The 19,582-nt window shown below is 43.3% G+C and overlaps 1 protein-coding gene and 1 long non-coding RNA gene across 6 annotated transcripts in view; one reads left to right on the top strand and one right to left on the bottom strand.

Moving 5' to 3' along the window:
- The first annotated feature begins 6,440 nt into the window (after nucleotides 1-6,440).
- LOC310658303 overlaps nucleotides 6,441-19,582 on the top strand; it is a 41,922-nt gene continuing 28,780 nt past the window's right edge. Inside the window, exon 1 of one of the 2 annotated variants that reach the window (XR_014502205.1) lies at nucleotides 6,441-6,497. This is a non-coding gene — a long non-coding RNA (uncharacterized lncRNA). Of the gene's footprint in view, nucleotides 6,498-13,211; nucleotides 13,257-19,582 lie in introns of those variants that run through there. The other variant, XR_014502206.1, reaches the window with a different exon arrangement.
- SRGAP1 (SLIT-ROBO Rho GTPase activating protein 1) overlaps nucleotides 13,889-19,582 on the bottom strand; it is a 111,947-nt gene continuing 106,253 nt past the window's right edge. For all 4 annotated transcript variants that reach the window (XM_083399490.1, XM_083399489.1, XM_083399491.1 and 1 more), the window contains 2 exons: nucleotides 18,644-18,989; nucleotides 13,889-17,428 (listed from right to left, as the gene is read on the bottom strand). In XM_083399490.1, the coding sequence (XP_083255616.1) occupies nucleotides 17,051-17,428; nucleotides 18,644-18,989 (724 nt within the window). In that variant the 3' untranslated portion in view covers nucleotides 13,889-17,050. The remainder of the gene's footprint in view (nucleotides 17,429-18,643; nucleotides 18,990-19,582) is intronic.

Here is a 19,582-nt window from a genome sequence, read left to right as displayed (position 1 = left end):
GAGATGGAAGTACATTCATTCATTTTTTGCAACGCAACAGTGCCAGGAAAAGATAAATGTTCCAGTATGGGAAGAAAGAGCATATATCTTTCAGAGAAAATTAACAATAAAATAAAGACACGGTATGACTAGAGGGGGAATTTTGTTATTGATACCATGGGATCTATCAGTAGGTTTCTATGACACTCCTGCAACCACTGTTCACGCACCACCTCGAATTGCAAAAGCCTCACTGGCTGTGGATTTAATTGCATTTTCCCAATGGTGATATATTGCAGCTGAGTGCTGCAATAATTCAATATCCTGAACAGAAGCCCTTTCTTGAAGGAAAGACAGTTGCGTCCTGCAGAACAAATGAACAGCTGTGCTACATTTGTTCTTTGAAAAACTGGTTGTCTGGGAAGATCCTTGGGGACAGGAGAATATAGTGTGCCGGTATTGTCAGGTGTGCGTGCAGGAGACAAGCCTGTGACCAATAGGACTTTGCAGGACTGGGGCCTTCCTAAGTTTGTTCTGAAGAGGCAAGGCAGGGCCTCACAGGTGAGGCCGATTGGTAACTCACAGCACCTGGTGGCAAGAGCTGGGAAGGGATAGAAGGTCAGCATTTCCCTTCAGCTCTTTGCTACAACAACACGCTTCCTGCCTTGCTGCATTTGACTTCTTGCTTCCTGATCCTTGAACCTCAGCTTCTTGATTCCCTGCTTCTTGATCCTTGGACCCCTGACTTCATGACTCCTTGCTTCCTGACCCTCAGACCCTTGGCTTCTTGACTCCTGGCTCTCTGACCCTCGGACTCTTGGCTCGCGACTCCTGGCTTCTGGACCCCTGTCCCTGCTCCCACCCTGCCATCTTGCCCCCGGTCCTGACGTCCCCTGCCGGGACTTCGATCACCCGTGAACAGGTATGGTTTAAGTGTTGTGGTCTCCAACTCTCTTGACTCGCTGTTATAGCTACACATATTACACTGATGGCATTAGCAATAGCCTTTAGAACAATATAAATGGAAGGTTAAAGTAATTGTCAGACTTTGCACTGGCATTTAAAATCACTGTCCGTTTTCAAAAGAGCAGTTGAAAGTACACCTGTGTACAGTTTGGGTATGGTATAAAAATAAAATGGGTTTTAAAATAATTTTGGTTTGAGTGACCTGGGAGCTTCATTAGAAAGCATCACATACTTTTATTTACAACTTTACAACGGCAAAAGAACTGTGGTAACGTTTATTACCGAAAGAACTACGTTTGGTTGTGTCACTAGGTGCAATTCAGCTGCATTAATTGTAAGCACTTTGATGTTGCTTTTGAGACGATTGCACTGACTGTCTCCAGTGCAGTTAAATGCACATCAGGTATGCTCAGGGCTTTTTGTCAGCTGGAACTCTTCTGCACTTCTTGGCTGGCTCCAGAAGTGGGGGGTGGGTGGGTGACACCTGACCACCCTCAGCAAAGCCCTGCTACACATCCGGCTCATGACGGACTCTCCCCAAAGCCCAAAGGACACCCTCTACGGTCTCTTCACAAGCTGGTTGCACAGTGGGGCTTTGCTGAGGCTGATCAGCCTCCCAGCTAATAGCTGACACAGAGGAAGGCTGCACCTCAACTGAGCAAGCTCCCAGCTGAGAGGTATGCAGGTGTCAAGGCTCAGGGACTACTATCCCTCGCCCGGTGGCAGCCAAGAAAAAGCAGATAAGACAAAGAATCCTTATCACGTAATTTATTCAGTATTTACAGAGTACAGTGGTACCTCGGATTAAGTACTTAATTCGTTCCGGAGGTCTGGACTTAATCTGAAACTGTTCTTAACCTGAAGCACCACTTTAGCTGTGCCGCCGGAGCATGATTTCTGTTCTCAACCTGAAGCAAAGTTCTTAACCTGAGGTACTATTTCTGGGTTAGCGTAGTCTGTAACCTGAAGCGTATGTAACCTGAAGTACCACTGTAAAGGGATGTAATCTCTGCAATGATGGCGTCATTCCAAGTAATGTCTCTCCCCCCTGCTTCATCTCCCCTAATCTGTGCCGGCTAATCTGAGCCTTCTGCCGCTGAGCTGTCTGTTCTACTACTCTCAACGCCCGTCTGGTCCTGGGAGAAGCAGGGTCAGGAATGCTTTCCAAGGACACTGAGTCTGTCAGCTGTCTCTCCCCTGGTGCTTTCTGCTGTTCCACTTCCAATATTTCCCAGCTTCTCCCCTCTGCAGCCTCTGAACTATGCCCTTCTGCAAACCACTGATCCAAATCTATAGTGTCCTCCTGTTCTCAGGAAGGGTCAGTCCAGCCCCTGACAGCAGGGTGTGCATTTCTACTTGTTAAGCTGCTCAGCTGAGGTTTGGAAGGCTCCCCTTTTGTGCCTCAACTGAGCAGCCTCAACAAGCCTCTGGCTAGTGAGGAGACACCCCACACAACCCCGAAATAGATCCTCTTTCGGCTCTGGGATGGGTCTTCTGAGGGAGGTGCATTCCAGCACCTTTTTGTCTAGAAAAAAAAGCACTGGGTATGCTATATTTTCAAAGCATTTAGATCCAATGTCTGTAAAACTGGATAGTGAAGCAATAAAACCTTTGTCTCTTAGCAACACGCTCAGGTCCTGCCTCCTAGATATGTTTTCATCAATACACACTTTTCTGTTTTATATCTTATAAATAAGCCACTGAACCTCACAGAAAACTAAAAACAAATACTACATTCCAACTGGGAATAAACCTGTATATTAACTACAATTCCTCTTCAGAAGTCTACAGAATGCATATGTAGTCCCACTCCTTCAAATTATCGCGAGAAAGCAAAAGTACTTAGCTGCAATGGAAGCCAGAAGAGTCCAGCTATTGAAATAGAAGTTACCACTTGTTTGGTTTTGGAAAAGATCTTAAGGCTTGACCCTAACATACGCTGATCCAAGGCGGTTTTGGTCAGTGCCTTGATTTTGATATCAGGAAAATAATAAAGGAAGGGTTTCAGGCAACAAAAATGCGTTTGTGCTGCCTCAAAGTGACAGCCGTTCTTGATGTAGTGCAGTGACCAGCAGTGAAAGGCAGTGATGAGGATGCTATCGATCTTCAAAGTTTGTGCATCTGATGACATTTTGAGCGCAGCAGCTTAGAAAGGATAATGCAGCAAAAAGGCAGGATTATCAGGCAAGGCAGAACAAGGTCTACTAAAACACATTACAATCTGGAAGAAATCTGCCAGTTGTCATGAGAGTATAAAAAGTCCAAAACCTAGCACAACACCCTTTTCTCCCTGTGGCCAAGTAGATGCCTGTGGGAAGCTGGCAAGCAACACCTGAGTACAACTGGCCTTGTTGCTCATCTAATACTCTTTAAAATTTGGTGATCATCGCTACATCTTGTAGGAGTGAATTCCATAATTTATCATTTTGTTTGTCCTGAATCGTCCAACATTCAGCTTCAGTTCTACTATTAAGAGAGCAGCGTGGGCGGGTGGACTTTCCCCCCATCCACTTTCTCCACCTAGGATGGCCAGGCCATACCTACCAATAATAATAATAAATTTTATTTATACCCCGCCCTCCCCAGCCAAGACCGGGCTCAGGGCGGCTAACAACCAATAATAAAAACAAATTGATTAAAATACAATTTAAAAAACAAGATTAAAATACAACATTAAAACATTAGGATGCAGCCTCTTCACTGGAGGAGAAAGGAAAAAGAAAGAGGGGGAGGGAATCAAACTGATTCTAAGCCAAAGGCCAGGCGGAACAACTCTGTCTTACAGGCCCTGCGGAAAGAAATCAGATCCCGCAGGGCCCTGGTCTCATGGGACAGAGCATTCCACTAGGCCGGAGCCAGTGTTGAAAAGGCCCTGGCTCTGGTTGAGGCTAATCTAACTTGCTTAGGGCCCGGCACCTCTAGGGTGTTGCTATTTATGGACCTTAAGATCCTCCGTGGGGCATACCAGAAGTGGCGGTCCCGTAGGTATGAGGGTCCTAGGCCTTGAAGGACTTTAAAGGTCAAAACCAGCACCTTAAATCTGACCCTGTACTCCACCGTATCTATGTATCTATCTAAACCTACCTATGTATCTACCCGGGTGTTGGTTTAATAAGGGAATTAGTCAATACATAGTGGGGCGGGGGGAGAGAATTGGCTTAGTCTGGAAAAAGTTCAGCCTTTGCAGTTTTTACATTCAAGAACCATTGCCCTCTGTATCACAGTCCCAGACTTTGGTGCCTCTCGTTAAAAATACCTGGGAGACAAGCTAGAGAAGCCCTCTAAAACTGATGATTCATTGATAGGATGGATCATTGGGCTGACAGGTCCAAGCCAGCTCCCTATATCTATATATAAAGCTCCGACCTGCTCTATAATCACTTCAGTTGCTCAGAATAGCAACCTAAAAGCTTTTCACATTTCAAATTCCATAATCTTGTCACTTTAGTTAAAGGCCTGCCTTCAAGATGGAGTAGATTTTTCTACCAGAAGTACACTTGCAACTCTTACATTTTTAATACTCTTCTCACTTTCAGTGTTTTCCCCTTAAAACACACACACATCACTGCCCCAACTTTGAAAACATAAAGTTCTGAAAGTTGAGCAGCAAATATATGATACACAGTGTGCTTTAGGAACATTTGTTAAGCATGCCGTGTTATAGGGTCACAGTCATGGCCCTCTGTTGAGATGAGTCTGAACCACATGCCACCACTATAATGAGATACCTGGTGGAGGAAGAACTGGCTTATAGTTAGACAATGGTTCAGTTGGCTGATTTGAAACTTTGCAGTTTGGGGAAGGTAGGTTGGAGGATGGCCCATGTTGAATTTGGGGTAGAAAGGATAAGAAATGGCTAATTTTACAAACGTCAAATGGATGCTTCAGCAAGGGGTGGGCACCAGGGCAACATCTAGTATGGCCTTGGGGGCCAAATGGGGCCTTTCAGGACTCTCTCTGTGACAGGCGATGAGTTGAAGATTTATTTCCAGCAAGCCTTCAAATAGGAGTTTCCTCCATATTTTATTTTAGCACTCTTGTTGATACAAACTACTTCTTGTTCCTGGGGCAAGACACACTCCTATCATCTGTCAGTGGGTGGCTGCCTTGCTGCAGCAAAGCAACGATTGGGAGCTCACTTTAAGCTCCTGGTTGTTCCTTTGAACTCATGTCAGTACCTCCCCACACCTACTGTCAGGTGTGGAGCAGGTGGGCTTGGTTTTCTAGGCCAAACTGGTGCTTCAGCTGGGCCATATTTGACCCACTGGCCAGAAGTTCCTCACCCCTGACTTACAGATTTCTATACAATGCAATAAGCAAAACTACAGTCAGAGTGGATATCAAGTTGAACATGTGCGCTTTAATTTGAGAGCTGAGAACCTAATTTTAAGTGAATTGCTAATGAATCCTACATATATTTTGAAGGCCATGAAGCTTGAGCTAAGACTTACCTACAGTCCCCAACTGTAACCACTTTAAAATGGACTCAAGATTTTAGAAACAATTTTATTCAAACCTTAGCTAGGAAATCCTTGGTCCAACAACTAATTTTTTTCTGGCATTTTTGGGATCAGTTCTATTCTCTATCATTTAGGCTGAAACGATTTTGTCCCAAATTAGCATTTTGAAAGTGCAGCCTATCTGCACTTCTTCTGTGGCTCAGGGCTGCAGAGATAAAATATTTAATGGTGCTAAATTTTTGACACTATGCTGAGTGCACCATTTGCTCATGAAGTACTGAGGATTTTCTATGCAGCATGAAAAATAACTGCACTGTTTACTGAAAAAAAGTCTATTAAATATTTGAGCTGTTTATGAGAAGTAGCAGATAAAAGTGACACAGAATCATCTGACTTCATTACATAACCTGCTAGCTAAATGTCAAACGTGATAGGCAGGTGATGAAGAGCTCCAGTTCTTACTGCTTCCCTGTCAGCCTTCATGGGCTTCACGGGTTAATTCGAAAATGGATAGCCTTCTTTTAAGGTATATAGTTTTCAAAGTGTTTTATTATATTGAATCCTATGGCCCTCCAGATGTTGTTGGACTGAAAACCTTTGTTATCTATAATCACTGTGTGGGATAACCAGCCTCATATAACCAACATGCTTAAGTTTAATTAATGCATGAAGGGGTTAAGATCAGGCATACCCAAACTTGACCCTCCAGATGTTTTTGGGACTACAATTCCCATCATCCCTGCCCGCTGTTCCTGTTAGCTAGGGATGATGGGAGTTGTAGTCCCAAAACATCAGGAGGGCAGAGTTTGGGGATGCCTGTCATAGAGTAAGCAGTCCTGCCAGGTTTAACTCGTCTTGGGAAGGACTAGGTAATCAAGTCTTTGTTTTCCTGAAGTCTGCCTAAGTTCAGTGTATGAAGAGGCTAAGCTTGTTGCTCCAGCATAACCCCATGGCTTTCACAAGCCACTTGAGTTCCTGTACTAATAATTTAGGAACTTTCAACACTGTAACTTAGCCAAGTTTTATTTCTTGTGCAGCTTTTTCTGAAGACTGCATGGAAAAGGACATGAATCTAACTTAGCTGGAGAGTTTGTAAGTAAACCATTTAAAACTTATGAAACGTGGATTCTCCAATGCTGGGGGAAGAAGGGCTACTTTGGAACTTCCTTGAACATTTTTAATGTCTTAATCTATATTTCTATTCTTTCCTTCGCTGCATATTTTGCGATTTTAAACCTCTCCTGGGGTTCTCTCACCAAAGAGTATCTGTATTAAGTCTGAATCTTGGCAGCCAGAGACTTCTCCTTTTATACCTATTTTTTCCTTGTGATCAGCACATTGGCCATGCTGGCTAGAGCCAATGAAGCTCCACAACATTTGCAGCACCACAGGTTCCCTATCCTGGCAGAGAGACTAAAATTCATGCCCTTTGATTGTCAATGGACTGTATTTTACTGGCAGCCGTTTCTGTGCTGCTACCCACAGGAAAGAGATTGATAAAGCAGATTGGAGTCCTCTTGTTGCTTGCTTTGCCTTACCAGTGTGGCACCCATGGGCACCAGTGTGCCTGCCAGTACCTCCTTTGCCACTCATGAAAGGTGGCATTAAACATCCGCTTAAAAAATCCACAATGCATGAAAAGCTGATTGTTCTTCCTGCTCAGTTCTTTCAAGTGGCTCAGCCTCGCCTACTTTGAAGCCATTATGCCTCACCCTGTGGCAGCCATTTTGTGATAGGCCACACCCCCACTGCCCTATATCAGAATTCCACATGTGCTCACTGGCCCCCTGCTTTACAGGCTCTCTTCTAGAGCTGAATTCCTTATATCAGATCAGATTATTTATCCACCTACCCTGGTATTGTCTACTCTGTCCGTCAGTCGCTCTAGGGTCTCTGTTATGTACTGAGTTGTGGATCCTATTCAACTCAGTACATAACAGTCTCAGATGGGTTTTTCTCATTGCCTGCTACCTGGTCCTTTTTTAAAGCTGGAGAGACCAAGTATCAAGGCTTTCTACAGGCAAAGAATATGCTCTATCACATGGGTAGGCAAACTAAGGCCCGGCGGTTGGATCCGGCCCAATCGTCTTCGAAATCCGGCCCGCATGGATTTTACATGAGTAGAATGTGTGCTTTTATTTAAAACGCATCTCTGGGTTATTTGTGGGGCATAAGAATTCGTTCATTTTTTATTCTCCCCCCCCCAAAAAATATAGTCTGCCCCCCCAAGGTCTGAGGGACAGTGGACCGGCCCCCTGCTGAAAAAGTTTGCTGACCCCTGCCTATCATATTCTCTCCGATGGCAAATTTCTTCACACCATGAGTCCCTCCAGACATCATTTTAAAGGGCTTTTTAGGGCTGATTATTTGTGCTTAGGATGGTATCAGGGTGGTTATACATGATCCCAATTTCAATGTCATTTGTGTCTGCATAAGTTTTGCCCATTCACTTTCTTGATGGTAATGAGATTAGGGTGGTGTACATTGTTTTCTGCCTCCCAATGTTATTGTTACAACACTTATGTTAGGCTGGGAGGCAATGACTTGCCAAAGTCACCCAGTGAACTAGGATCTGAACTCAGGTCTTAAGTCCAACATTTTAACCACTGCATTCCTTGGCTGAAAAACCTAACCTCCACCCATGCAGGTATCAGCATGCTTGCAGAAGTACCTTGGGGGGGGCAGCCTCAGGGCAATGTCCCCCTAAAAACAGAGTCCAGTAAGGACCAAGAATGGTGGGTGAGGGATGGCGTGGGGAATGGGAAGCCAGCAGAGGGCAGAATGGAATGGAGAGACTGGAATCCTGGAGAACAACACTCTATGCTGCAACATTTTATTGCAGGTATCTCTCATTCCTCTCCTAATTCCAGTGTAGCTTTACTACTCCCAGGCTGCAGCTGTATGACTTTGTGTAAGGATTCCTGCATGTTCACCTGTGGAGCAGATTATTGGATCTGTGTTGGGGAGCCCCAGAGAATATAGTTTAGGGCTGGATGGGACGAATCCCAGTGTTTATGTGTTTTAAAGAAAGCACAGCACTAGGCTGACTGTGTGAATGAAAGCAAGCCACTAGGGGGAGATTCTGGATTAGAAACCTTAAAAAAATCACAATGCATCCAGTTGTGAGGCACACCACACTGTCTAGCTCTCGCTATAAAAGCCCATAATGCAGTATGAGGCTCTTCACATGAATAGGGTTGATCCATGTGATGACACACATTATTGTCACTGCATGCAAGGATGCCTGGACTGATGGGAAAACTCTATAAATAGCTTTGGGGATGTACACAATATAGTATTCCCCTGTCTCCATTTTTGAATTAAGTAAAAGATTTAAAGGTGGGTGTGTGCACACACAGAGTGGATCTCTATTCCCTCTCTTATAAAGCAACCTGGTGGGATGGAAAGTTAGATTCTGGTGCTGATCAGAGTAGAGTTGCTGGGAGAGGAGTCCTTAAGCCTCCTGTCTGTACTCCCTTCCTGATTGTCATTTCCGCACTCTGCTTTTAGCTCTGATGGGAGTAAAAAAAAAGGGGCAAGTTGCTGAACCAAGGTGTTTTTCCTCATGTGGATGGAATTTAATAGTTACTTATGATAGGGGAGGGAATTGATTTACATCAGGGAAATTACATTGGAGCGTTAACCCGCCAGACTGCTTCAAGAGAGCAAATCAGAAGCCTCCCAGGGCTGTTTTAGCCCATCGTCATTTGTGTAAGCCCGGGTTGGGGAATTGGTGACAGGGTAAAGGTAAAGGGACCCCTGACCATTAGGTCCAGTCGTGGCCAACTCTGGGGTTGCGGTGCTCATCTCGCTTTATTGGCCAAGGGAGCCGGTGTACAGCTTATGGGTCACGTGGCCAGCATGACTAAGCCGCTTCTGGCGAACCAGAGCAGCGCACGGAAACACCGTTTACCTTCCCGCTGGAGTGGTACCTATTTATCTACTTGCACTCTGATGTGCTTTCGAACTGCTAGGTTGGCAGGAGCAGGGACCGAGCAACGGGAGCTCACCCCGTTGCAGGGATTTGAACCGCCGACCTTCTGATTGGCAAGTTCTAGGCTCTGTGGTTTAACCCACAGCGCCACCCGCGTCCCTTGGTGACAGGGTGGTAGTTGCTAAATACTATTAGGTCCAAGGTGGCTTTTCCCCCCAGGTGTGGCCACACTGTCACATCTTCCAAGGTGGTTAGAGCCACCCACTCATGCGAAGACTCATTCATCACACCCTGAACCCACCCAGTCTTGCTAAAGGTAGCTATTGCTACCTTTAATCCGCCATGAAGGTTGAGCACCCAAGCGCCATGTTATTGGGTGCAAGTTCACAAATACTCTTGTCAATGCCACCAGGCTGCAAAGCTGAAATTGGTCCTACAAAGCATGGCTTGATGGGGCATTAGAAAGCTCACTCAAGACGGCATCAATCGTGGCATCTTGCTTGCAGTGGAGATGACTGATTTTTGTCCTCAAAGCACCCAACTCTTCGAGGTTTCTGAGGTGTCCTGGTCTCCCTCCCTCAATGTAAGGCTCAACAGCTTATGGATCACGCTTAATAATTCCATGGGCCAATTTATCAAGGACAGAATGCAAACCGTGAAGTAGGTCCTCTTCTGCCAGCCTGGTCTTGACACAGGGATAGATCAAGAAAGCAATCTTCCTACTGAAGTGTTACTGTTGTTAATCAGAAATATTGGACCGTCGTAGTAAATGGGGAAATTATGAATGCTCACTTTCAGAGAGCTGGTCTGTTCAGGATTTTTTTCTTATGGTATCACTCAACCAGTACTTGCTGTAGAAGGTAATGATATTCAATTGGTTACTATGGTAATGATGCACTAGTTGCCATGGTGCACAAGTACTGTATATATATCTATTTATCAATTTATTTGAAGGCAGCAAACGGCGGGCAATTTTTCAATGTAATCAAATATGCCATGGGTAGTCTAGGGATAAAATGTAGATATGTACCAATTGCACAAAGAAATGGAGGGACCCCAGAGATAAATTCAACACATCTTGGCACTCCACATTTACATAGTTGCTAAATATGGGTGTTCCCCGTCTCGCCGCACAACTTTGTGAAAATTCAACCCCTCCTCCCTGTCCCTTTGTCTAAAATATTCATTCATCTTCACTAGTGCCTGTTGGGACTGGGGTGGGTCAGCAGTAGATGGAGCCCACTAATTCTATTTTTTGAAATCAAAATTTTTAAATTTGTTTTGTAAAAGAGCATGACATTACGTTTCCCCTTCCCGTCCCACTCCCCGGAGCAGAGACTCCTATGAGAAAGCGTTGTTCCAAAGTTTCAAATGTATCTAATGCTCCTGCTGCCTTGCAAGAGATCTTTGTGAGGAGTGAAGGCTGGATGGTGCCTTGTATGCCTCCTTCCAGTAACTCTTGCAGCCAAGCTCTAGTGCCAGATATATTGCTCTGCTTTCCTTTGGACCACATCAGCAAGCAGAGAGGGAGGTCTTGTCGCCTGGGTAGCCTAGGACCTCCATACGCACTGCAGAGGCTTGCATCCCTGAGAGGTCACTAGTGCAACCTCCTGCAATGTAGGAATCTCAGTTAAAGCATCCATGACAGATGGCCATCCAAGCTCTGCTTAAAAACCGCCAAGGAACTGTCAGACAGTTTCCCCCCCGAAAGTTTATTTGGGATCTCCTTTCTTGTAACTTGAAGCCATTGCTTCAAGTCCTACCATCCAGAGCAGGAGAAAACAAGTGTGCTACCTCTTCCACGTGACAGCCCTTAAGAACTGTGACAATTCTATGATTTTATGATCACCATGGAGAAATGCTTCTTTTTTTGTGTGGCCCAGCTTCTTGGCCAACAGGATCGTGGTGCCCCAAGAAGGGAGAAGTCAGATCAAAGCATCACTCCTCTCTCCCTTAACCAGGATTTGACCCCAGGTCATGGCAGTTATATGCTGAATCCTCACTACCTTAAACAACTGAACAAGCTTCTCAGGCCTCTGCTTATCATCTCCATAGAATGAGTCTGTTGGCGTGTGCCGTGTTATTTGTGATGGCAAGATATCCCAAGCGGACTTTCCAAAGTTTGCTCCAAGTTAAGTAGGTGTAAATCAGCTGAGCAAGGATATATTTTCCTTTAACAAAACCACTTCAGAGGGATTCCTTATTCATACCCTACCTAACATTTTCCTGACGCTGTTGCATCCATAATAAGGAACATTTGTATTAGTTAAATATTGAAGCAGGTTTCTTGTTAAGGTACAAAAAGGGATGTGATGGAGATAAAACAAGACAGGCAGGAGATAAAAGGGTTGTGTCTTTGCGACATCAAGATTTACCACTGGTAAAATAGGGTGGATATGCAGCTACCTCCCTTTGTAACTCTGTCGTGCTGAAGAGGCTAATTCTGGAGACACATCTCCATGCAAAATGCATGATTTGGCATCAATGTTATATAAGAAAAAAATGCAAGGAATGCAATGCAGTGCATGAAGTTTTCTCCCTTAGCATTCCGTATCTGCTTCATGCATATAGTTTTCCTGCATTATTTCCTTCCAGAAGATGCAAATAATTCAAACTTGGTATATCCCTGTTCAGTCTTACTGGTGTTTTATTGCAGCTGCATTCTGCGACTTGTTCTTGACACAATAATAGTGCTTTAGTTAGTGGTGGATTTATTCTGCTGAGTTTGTACTGTTTTTCTTCTCCAATGATACCATATTATTGCTGTCCTGAGGGGATATGGCCCAACCAAAGCGGGACAAAATAAACCAGTACATTTGGGCTTATAAAAAAAAGTTACGGGATTTCAGCATGAAGTTACAGGATATGCTGCGATTGACACAGCGGAACCACTCCAAAACTTGCTGTCACAAGCAGTATTGAAAATGGGATTGTGTGTAACCACCCAATAGCATCATGAGCACAAATCATAATGAACGCAGAATAAAAAGGATGTTTGCAGGGCCCCTAGAAGGTATGATTTCCCCCTTAATATTCCAGTGAAAGTCAGAAAATTATTGGCTCATAAGCTGTTTTGACGGGAAAAATAACCTTCAGGTTGGGATTTTTTGTGGAGTGCCTTTTATGCTTGGTTGACATACCTCGAAGGCACTCCTTGCAGCTCTACCCCTCCTTGGGTGAGGGTCTTGGATGGCAGATAGCTTGGGTGAGAGCCAGATGTCCTAGTGTTATAGACAGTAATCTGTGTGATCTATGGGTAGGAATTTGTTTATATATTTTTATGGTTCTGCCAGTGAATATTTGGTCTCCCACTGTTTCTGCAGCTCGTTTTTTGTACAGCAAAAATGGCGCTAGAGTTGGAGTGAATGTGTACAAATAGAATAGGGCAAGTAATATTGGTTGACTACTGTGTATTGTACGGTTTGTGTAGATGTGAAAGAATGTGCCTTGGACAAGAGGTGAGAAGGGAAGGGGTTCTTTATTTTTTAAATGTGCTGCTATCTTAATGTTTTGGGCTTGTTATTGTTTTATATTGGAGTTTTTCAGTTTCATCCTTTATTATAGTTCTTTGTTATTTTTGTGAACCGATTAGAAGTTGTGTTATTAAGCAGTATGTAAGTAAATGAATCTACCATACATTTTGGAAAATGGCTTGTCCATTTGTTCCCTATAGTTTTGGCTGCCTCTTCAGAGAGTGTTGCCAAGCTTGGCACAAGAGTTTCCATAGTGGAGGCAGCCATCTTTGGGAATTTTGGGGCCCTAGCTGCCCTTTTGAATCAAGATGGTGGACCAAAGCATGACTTTGGTGTAACTTCACCCTTTTTTTTTTTTTTGGCATAGGTTTACCACCTATCAAAAATTGTCATCAAACAGGGGTTCCTGAGGTGGAGCAAATTTGATCACTGTTAGGATTCCAGGTGAAATTTTGAATCAAGATGTCAGACATCACTTTGGTGTGACTTCACATGACTTTACATGATATTTGGCATGACAAGCCCTAACTCACAAATCACACTATCTAGAAGCCACAGTATATTTTGCTTTCTAAAAAATACCTGGGCAGTGCAAGACACTCCTCACTTAGATAAATATAAATGGAGTCATCTGTGTTCTTTGTCTACCATTTCCACTATGCATCTTTTAATGCGTTACAGTTGCTTTCATGAGCTGGAATTGAAAGAGGAGAGTTTGTTTGGTTTGAATCTGGACAAGGAAAGAAACGAGTTCTGAGCCTTTTTTTAAATGGCTGGTAGAAGTGGTCTTTGTACTTTGTGGCTGTCTGGGTTTGCTGTTGGCTTTGGGAACAGCACTACCTTCATATGAATGACTGCTTGCTTACCTGCTCGGCTTGTACACTTGTAAATAAATGAGATATTTCCAAGCACCATAAGACTCCCAGGCTGCCTTCACTAAAGGTAAATATGACCCTATAAATGTATTGGAACTTGGGGAATTGGGCCTCATTAACACTAAGCCTAGAAAAGGCATATGCAAGGATACACACGCGTAGAAATATGTTGATAATTAGACATCATTAAAACAAAACAAACACAGACAAAACTACCCTTATTTATTATATAAAGTTACACTATGAGAAACAAATCTGAATGTATATTGAAGCCTGTAATGGTACATGCCAAAATGTACAGTACTATACATAAAAGTGCATTGTCACAACAGCTTAACAGTACGTTTTCTTCTTTTAAAACTGTGCAATTGTAACTCTCCTGTTGTCTGAGAATGGAAGGAATGCAATGGGAATGCAGCAGAACATGAAATGGAACTGCAACAATACAAGAGCAAAGTTAAAGCTCCTCTAAAATTGTAAAGGCACTTTCACATGTACATACTACAGATGTACATTGACACAATTAGGTAACAGTCAACAAGCAGGAAGCTACCAGCACTGCAATCTATCAAACTGACAGTCAAGGACAATACTGATTCGATTAGGTACACAGGCGGTTACCCTTTTACTATACAGCCTGTAGCTGTATCAGTCTTTCCTCTTAAATATCCATTCACTATACTTCAAGTAGCTATAACAAACCATCAAACTACACACATTTAACTTGCGTGAATGTTCTAAGCAGAAGCAATCACTGGATGCACTGTTTCTAATATTTTTTCCCTTCTCCACTAAACAATCTCTAATATAAGCAGTATGGAGGCCGGTACAGTTATTCAGACATACAGAGTTTCCCTATGCAATTTCATGATACAGGCACCCACCTTAAGTTTTGCCACACAACCTATTAATAATAATACAAAGTCACTAGGCTATAATGCACTTAAAGGAACGGCAACACTTCCGTTTGTCCCATAGGTCCTAGATTTGGGCTCGTTACAAAAATAATTCCTTGCAGGGGCCACGGCAACACTTCACTATGATTAGCATTAGCTAAAAGCTCACTACAGAGTCCAGGAGCTTAGTTAAGCCTCCAGGGTGCAGTCTAGGGATATGGGATCGAGTTCCTTTCTAGATGGTGGCAGCTTTGGTGAATGTAACATTTCCTATGGTCTACTGTGGCAAACAAAATCATTATATATACTGTAGCGCCAAGTGAATTCTTTGTCACCTTGTTTTTCAGATTTATGAATTCCACCCAGATCTGGTTTCCAATTTAGGTTTGTAAATAGCCCCCAGCTTCATCAACTGAGATGAAAATGTTTGTCTCTCCCCCATTTTTGGGCACAAATAGCTAACAGAGATGTGTGAGCAGGGCTGGCTCACAGATGTTCATGTGGGCAACTTCTTTGCAAAGCTACTTAGGTCTTTGCCACGTCCATGCTACGTGTGATTTGGCAATCCCATTCAGCTAAATATAATTAGTAAACAAACTGCAATGGGAGCAACTCAGTCCCAAACAACAATGGTAGCTACGATGTCCTTAGGCAATTCTTTCTGCCTAACAACTAGTCTGCTCCTGTTTGATTCCGCATAGTGCGAAGGACCCAAATGAAAACATTCATTTTGAAGAATGACAAGTTCCTAATGTGACAAGTTCTATGCCAAAAGAAACCCCTTATTTTGATCAAGCTTTTCATATGTAGACAAGTATCAGCTGAATCAATTCCTCCCCCCAACTCCAGTCTAGTACTTATAGTTTTTAGTTAAGTGTTTGCCTGATTAGTAACATACGATAAATTCTCCTGTGGAGTGAGGTGGTGACCTTGTAAAAACATTCATGGAAATGATATAGCTTACTGTTAAGTTTGTGCAAAACACTTGTTAGTTCATATGTAACAATAACAACAAAGATGAAGCACTATGCAGGTTGATAGCTTCACTCACACATAAACACACATGAAAAAAGTAATGACATGTTAATTTGGGGGGAGGGGAGGGAGTGGTTCTGATACATTTTGTTCAGATTCTAGAGTAGAAAATGAGATTTTTGCCCTGTGAACAACCTCTCGCCTCAAAAGGAGTTATTCCAGTTTAGAAATCAAAATTCACCTGAATAAATACACTTGAGAAACAGAACACTCTTTTGTACACAGTAGCCCCTTTCGCATGCCACAAGGAGCAATAAAACCATGACTTACTATGAACAAGCCTTATACCAGTGCATGCTGTTCAATCTGTCCTACTCTTCTCGGAGCCAGGAGTAACAAACCGCAAAACGTGGCTTTGTCTTACTTATTAACCCGCACTGGTTTGTTTCTTGCAAACAAACAGCTAGTGGCAAGCTACAAACAAATGGCAAGAACTAGCTACCACTTGTTCCTGGCTTACCGCTCACGGTTTGTTTGTTGCTCGAATCAAGCCTTGTGGTTTGTTTCTTCTAGGAGCTAGCACACTGCTTGTTCGCACAAAGCCATGTCTTACTGTGACGTGCAGGCCAATGTGTTTCATAATCATAAGGATACAGCAGCTTTAAAGTGTAGGTTTTCTAGGAATGTTTTGTTACAAATCATTGATTAGCTAAGACTATCTGCAGAGACATCTAAACCATCGGCTCATAGGAATGTAAACATATTTTTTGTAGTGATTTGTTTGTGTGAACAGTTATCTGAAAGAACTGGTGGCTAAAAATCTACCTTTATTGCAGTGCAGCAAGCCTGAGTGCAACCATTGGAAACTATTCTATATAGCATTTCTGACAACAGGCTTTTACTTTGATTTAGAGAGCTGCCATCTACGTGGTGTGAGATGCAAATACATTCTCCATATGCTGTACTAACCCTACCAACACGCATACAAAGTATTTTGAAGGAAATGTCTTTCCTGATTCACTTCTTAGCAATTCTCAAGATACAAACTTTGTTAGCCGATATAAAAAATCTGATCTATACTGGAGCCAATTACAATATAGAAGTAAACAAATCCATTAACTAATCCCTTTCAAATGACCACTCATAAGTCTAAAAACTAGAGTAAGTGTAACTCATTGAACCTCACGGGATGCTGGCTGTGACCTGTGATGCTTTTATTAGAAAAGGTGCAGTGTGGAGTTTTCAAGTAAAAGCACGTATTCCTGTTGTTTTAAAACGACACACAATTAACTGTCCAGTTTAAAAATTGGACCCATGTTAACGTAGGTAGCTTGGAGACATTACACTAAAAAGACAACTTTTTTTAAAAAAAAACGAAACCTCTCCCGTTATAAATTAGAAACGAATGGTGTGATGGAACACAAGACATTGATATCAGCGCTCCATCCTTTTGGTAGTTCACTCCACGCTTGTCACACAAACTGCTTGGTTTTCACATTGTGCAAGACTTGTCTGCTGGACCTTGGGAAGGAGAGGAAGGGCCCACGGTTGGGTTTGTTTTTGGAAGAACGATGGGCTTTGGCCTAAGGGCAGGCGGTTTCAGTTGCACCCCCATCCTGGGTGCCACCATGGGCTTGAAGGTACTCATAGTATCACTGGAAGAGCTGGTGCTACGCCGAATCTGAGGCTCGGTGCTTCTTAAGAGGACGCTGTGGAGAGGGCTCAGGGATTCCGTGGAGGCGGTGCTGGAGGGGGAGTTTTTCATTTGTTCCAAGGTATCCAGCACTACATCTGGGGCATGTTTTGCAGAGCTTTGACGTTCCAGTTCCCGGAGTTCATTCAGAGCTGTGTTCATTGTTTCTTCAATATCCTGTTCCAAAGGAAGAAGCAAGTTTGTTCAAGGTTAATGAAATACCGAACACCAAAGATGGCACGGGGGGTTGCGTTGCGCCTCCTCCCTACACCATAGTGGAAACCAAATCTCTTTCTGTCTCGTGTGAGAGTAAACATATTAACCAAGCACCAGTATTATTGAGGCGTAGGAATGCCTCAATAGATAACTACATGTTTAGAAAATACCAAGAACACCATGTGTAGAACTATTCAGTCACAGCAAGGTGCAAGCAAGAACAATACCAGGTGTTTCCTGCTTATCTGAAGCACAATACCTATTTTTCAGATAATAATAAAACATACTCATGTTTTTATCCTTAGCACTATACTTGGGGCTAGATGAACGAGTGCTACAGTGCTTCTCCTGGGCAACAGAGAAGTGGACACACTGCAAGAAATATGTGTCATTTGGGATTTGCTGTGCAGACTTGCTACTTTTCAAACTTTAAAAAATAGTTTAAGAAATACTGATATTATATAAATGCTTTTCGCCATGAAGGCAAACCGGTTGGAATTCAATGCTGGGCCTATTCATGAGTACACCCACTGAAGTTAATAAACATGAAAAACTTAGGTTCATTGGATCTATTCCAAATAGGACTTAGCTGAATAGAATCCCCAAGGTTCAAAAAGGGATGAGAAAACATGTATGTTTTGTAGTTGATTTTTAAGGAGTGGAAGAGACTGGACCACGTGAGTATCTCTGATTTCCAAATGTAAGGTGCAAACAGCTTGAATTTAACATTAATATGACAATAAAAGGAAAGGTAGTGCAAAGATCATATTATGGACAAGGAAGATTAGATGAAATGCAGAGTGAAGAACAAATATCAGTAGTTTAACATGAAATTTAGGAATACCAACAAAAAAGGCACTGAAGTAATCAAGTATGGATAAAATAAGAGAATTAGTAAGAGTCTCAGTGCTAACTTCTAACTTGCTCACCTTTATCATTAAATATATCCAGCCATCATGTAAAGCACAGAATTAACTCAGAGGTGAGGCATCCCTTTTTGTGTACCTGCACACATTACCAAGCTGATATGAACACAACACAATCAAGGAACTAGAAATAAACACTAATAGCACAGCCACCAGGTTGAGGTTATTGGCTTATTTATCTCAAAAGTTCACACTAACATTCCCTGTAGTAGAGAAAGCAACAACTCCTATGTTAACTCACAAGACGCACCTGAGCAATTGCTTCTGGGTCAAGTGGTTTGTGATCATTGAAAACTGGGTATTGGCCAGATGATGTTGATCTTCTAATGGGTGGGCTGTCAATTTTCTTCAGGGATTCGTGCCTACTAATATTGGTGAGGCTGCCATGACCAGGCCTTCGTCTCCTTTCTGGGCTATCCGTATTGAGGCTGCGGTTTTGAAGGGCAGCACGAGAAGCACTGTGGCTTGTCATACTGGGGGAACCCAACTCCAGCGATGAATTGGCAAGGCTGTGTGGTTGATGAACTGGACAGTGTCCGTCGCTGGTTCTGCCAGGGCGTCTGCCGGAAAGCAAGAGTTCAGCTCTCTTGCGCTGCCTGCACAGAGAGGCAAAGTGAAGACACAGGAAATGAAACGAAGAACTTACAAATCATACCTGTCAATACATGTTGCCCAACAAAATGTGTTGGTGTGATGAGTGTGAGTCCACCAGTTCAAATATCTCACCTATGAAGGTCTAGATCAGTGTTTCCCAGAGTGGGCGCTACTGCCCCCTGGAGGGTGCTGGATCAATGGGGGGGGGCGGTAGTAACCTCAGGTGCAATTGGGGTGGAGCGTTGAATAATAATAAAGGGTCAGTGGAAGCATAAAGAAAGAAGCTAATAAAATTTTGAAAAACCATTTGTATAGGTTTCATCTGTTGTGTTATGACACTGGCCACTAGGTCGGGCACTGTTGTGAGATGGAGGTAATGCCTCCCCCTGGATCTGGCGGTCGTGTTGGAGTTGGGGGGCTTTCCCGGGTTTGGGTGAACACTTTTCAGCTGCACCCAGTCCCAGGAAGTGGATCACAGCTTGCCTACCTATTTGGCCAATGGCAGGCGGGCTGTGGCACCGCCCCTGCCCCTGGGGCAGATTGGATTGAGCCAGCAGGGGGGCGCTGAGTAATTTTTTTTCTGAAAAGGGGCCGG

This window comes from Podarcis tiliguerta (genome assembly GCF_965153285.1).
Source record: "Podarcis tiliguerta genome assembly, chromosome: 10".
NCBI lineage: Eukaryota > Metazoa > Chordata > Lepidosauria > Squamata > Lacertidae > Podarcis > Podarcis tiliguerta.
The sequence above is the reverse complement of the archived record's forward strand: the minus strand, read 5'-3'. Positions and strand labels throughout refer to the sequence as shown.